The sequence below is a fragment of the Alligator sinensis genome, unplaced genomic scaffold, assembly GCF_000455745.1.
Source record: "Alligator sinensis unplaced genomic scaffold, ASM45574v1 scaffold1343_1, whole genome shotgun sequence".
Classification (NCBI taxonomy): Eukaryota; Metazoa; Chordata; order Crocodylia; family Alligatoridae; genus Alligator; species Alligator sinensis.
This window is the reverse complement of record NW_005842810.1, coordinates 203,489-207,148: the sequence shown is the minus strand read 5'-3', so window position 1 is coordinate 207,148 and position 3,660 is coordinate 203,489. Positions and strand designations below refer to the sequence as shown.

Genomic DNA, 3,660 nt, shown 5'->3' with positions numbered 1-3,660 from the left:
CCCTTCAGCTCTGAACAGAGCCCTACTTCCAGGACAGGGAGGGGAGAGAAGCAGGGGGATGAGTACCCCTCTGGGACCAGGCAGCCCTGCACACAGCCCCAGTCCCAGCCCTGCGGCAGCAGGGAACAGAGGGGAGGAGGGGAAAGAGCCCCCCCCTGGCACCAAACAGAGGTCCTCTCTGCCCCATGGGGGAGGGGGAAGAGTCCCCCTCTGGGGCTGGCCAGCCCCGCACAGAGCCCCCCTTCCCACCCCGTGCCGGGGCGGGGGGGCACCGAGGAGAAGCAGGAAGAGTCCCCCTCCAGCACTGCATAGAGCCCCCCTCCCTACCCTACGGCCATGGGGGAGAGGGAGGAGGTGGAAGAATCCTGCTTTGGGGCCACAGAGTGCTCTGTACCTGATTTGCTCCTGGCAGTAAGGGAGCTGCTGGAGTGGGCAGAACTCTCCCCTTCCCCTCTTCCTCCTCGTTCCCCACCTCCTCCCTGCAGCCACAGGGTCTGGCCATGCTCCCTCCTCCCCCAACCTCCAAACCCCGCAGGCCAGTTTGGGTTTAAACCCTTTCTCAGTCTTACTGAGGCCTACCAGGGCCTGGCCATGTGCCCCCCTCTGCCCAGCTTCCCTATGAAAAGGAAGGGAGGGCTGCTCTAGCACCCCTGGGCTTTTGGCCTGAGCCACTGGATTTCTGAAGTGAAAACAGAATGTCTATTCACTTGCAAACTGGTTCAATCTTTGCAGGTTAGACTAATCTACAAAGATGGAATCAATTTATGCTTGGGCTTTTTAAATGTCTGTCCCTAGCCTAGAGGAAAAGGTATGGGTCTGGCATGTTGAGTAAATACAGCTTTCTGCCTTAAGAGCAAGCAGTTTAGGGTAAGGCTCCATCTGCACCACAAATATCAATTTATGTCAGAGGAAAAATTACAATACAGTTATCCTCCATAATGGAGAAAACGTAAGTCTGTTTTGTAGTGTATATTAGCTCCAACCATATCCCCAAACTGTACAAAAACACCTGCAGTAGCCAAGCTACTAAAGGAATAAAGAGGGACCAGGAAAAAGGTATAACACACACACCATCTACAGAATTCCCTACTACTTTTATGGAGTGCCCTCCCTACCAGCTGCAGACTCACAGCGTTTCTTGTCTCCTAAACCTGACAGGTAAAATGGCACAACAAATAGGCCTGTCCCCTGAACCTGCAATGAGCGCCAAGCATCAAGGCCTTATACTGTAGTAGACGATAACAATAACTGCTTTTCTATACTGGTCTTCAGAATTTCAAATGCTACTTGGGTTTTTTAACTTCTCTAACCCTGTTGTTGTAACCAGCCTTTGTATCTTGTCAAAGTTTTTTGTTCTCTCAGTGAAGCTTTATAGAATAAATAATGACTTGCTGAAAGTGTTTTTCTCTCTGTTAACATCTGCTGTAGTTTCTGCTTTCTTAAATACATATCAGCAGTTCTTTCTTGACTTTAAATATGGACATTGTAAAAATAAAATCAACTAGCATGCAGTAAGTTCTCCCACCAGACAGTCCAATAATTACTACTAGACAGCATACAGTAGAATTTTTTTTTGAGTAAAATATAGATCTACCACATGTGGAATTACACATATAAATGACTCACCTGATATCCTGGCATGAAGATTCTGCTTGATGCTAACACCATGATTCTGGGAAGTGGGCTGCAGAGCTGCCACAGCTGCTCTGCGTAATGCATTGTCAAAAATAGGAAGCACTTCATTCGGAAATGCATTGAAATACTCTCCAATTTCCATATTGGTCTCAAAAAGAGTCAGGGCATCAACAACAATTGGATAATGTTTCTCATCATCTTGCTCTCTTAAGATATGTAAAATGTCATTTTTGTGATATTCCAAAACGTAGGATTCAAACACTTGTCCAATTAGGTTTACTTGGTCAGTGTTCAATAACATATTGAACCTATGGGCAGAAAAAGAAAAAAATGTAAAATCCCCCACAACAAGTCCAACTTTTTTTTTTTTTAATACACTTGCTAAGGCTACAAGCCCAGAATGTAATCTATTTTAGTTTACAATAAATAGATTGCATGTCAAAACAAAAGTAAGACTGTGCAAGATTGTGTCTCATTTACTAGATTGCAATAAAGACGCTCTGTAAAGTGCTTTGAAATTTGTGAATGAGAATTCCTGAACAGCAAGTATGTATCAACTTTAGCTAAGGGGCTTAGTCTAGGTTCCTTATGCTCTTATTTAACTTAGATGCAGACATTTTTTATCTCAAGTTTCACTGGGTGACTACTCTCGACTTCAAGGCAGCCATTCCCATAGCATGGGTTGAAACTTCAAATGGTGTCATGAGCCTCACAAAACTTCAGTTATAGCAGTCAGGCTTTTCCTAGGAGCAGGGTCACAAGAGGACTCCCAGGGGGACTGCCCACTCCAGACAAGATTGGGAACCACTACTCCAGAGGCCCCTTTTCTAATTTAAATTATACACCAGCTTCAAGAGGCCTGTGGTACTTAGTCCCATGTGTGTGGGATTGGGGCCTTAAAATTTAAACTTCCCAAGGTGGAGATTGTATCTTACCTACAGATACAGACTTTCCCTGTAGCTGTGGATAAATGATTAACACCTTGTGGGGGACAGTGAGTTATAAATACTCCCAAGCTATAACCATAAAATAAACCAGTTAAAGCAGCGGTTTGCAGTGTTTATGCTCAGATGTTTTCTTTTGAGGCAGAGGTCAGGGTAGAGTGGCACCTTAGATATCTAAGTCAGAGATGCATGAGCTTTCGTAAGCAGGGTGGCTTCCTTCACCAGGTGCTGTGAAAAGACTGCAGGCCTTTTCGCTGCTTTCAAGGGATCGTGGGCCAGTGCCCACCAAGAAAAACTATAAGCCTCCCTTGAAAAGGGAGGCCATTGAGAAAGCAACAACTAATTTCTTGGGACAAATAAAAAGAAAACGGAAGGGAGTGAGGTCACAGGTTAATAACAAGGGATCTGGATGGGGGCATTGAGCAGAGCACACTGGCCAGAGCCCAATGCCCCCTGAATGAGTCAAGGGAGCCTGTGGATGCTGACCAGCGAAAATCTGCCCAGAGACATGAGAGATTGCAGGCCTATTTGATGTGCCGAAAGATCATGGGCTTAGGCACATCATAGAATGGAGACACATCAACTAATTCTGGGGATCAAATAAAGAGAAAACAAGAAAGGGAGGGAGGTCATAAGAACTGCCATTTACTGGGCCATCTTGCCCAGTCTCCTGCATCATATAGGGGCAGAGTGGAGACTGAAAGGGAGAGTGAACTGGGTAGACCAGTGTTTTTTCCCCGCACTGTTCCTCCCACTTGCATCCTCCAGCATTTAAGGTCCAGGAAGTTCCAATTCAGAGACTGTATCCCCAAGTCCCACGCTCCATGTGGATGCCCCTTTCCTCCAAGAATCAGTCCAGCCCCTTTTTGAATCTGGCTAAACTGACAGCTTCTACAGCATCCAGCGGCAGCAAGCTCCATGCCTGAATGGCATGCTGCGTGAAAAAGAACGTCCTCGTGTTAGTTTCAAACATGCTGCCTCCAATGAGAACCCAGCACAGGTCACAGCTTCGTAACAAGGGATCCAGATGGCGATGCAGAGCATGGCCAGTGCCCGCTGCCCCCTGAATGAGCCAGGGGAT

At 46.5% G+C, this 3,660-nt stretch overlaps 1 protein-coding gene across 3 annotated transcripts in view; it reads right to left on the bottom strand.

The window, feature by feature from the left end:
• Positions 1-3,660, bottom strand: part of MCM9 (minichromosome maintenance 9 homologous recombination repair factor) — a 60,757-nt gene that overhangs the window by 55,279 nt on the left and 1,818 nt on the right. For all 3 annotated transcript variants that reach the window (XM_006035163.3, XM_025191331.1, XM_006035164.3), the window contains exon 2: positions 1,627-1,943. In XM_006035163.3, coding sequence (XP_006035225.1) covers positions 1,627-1,943 — 317 coding nt within the window. The remainder of the gene's footprint in view (positions 1-1,626; positions 1,944-3,660) is intronic.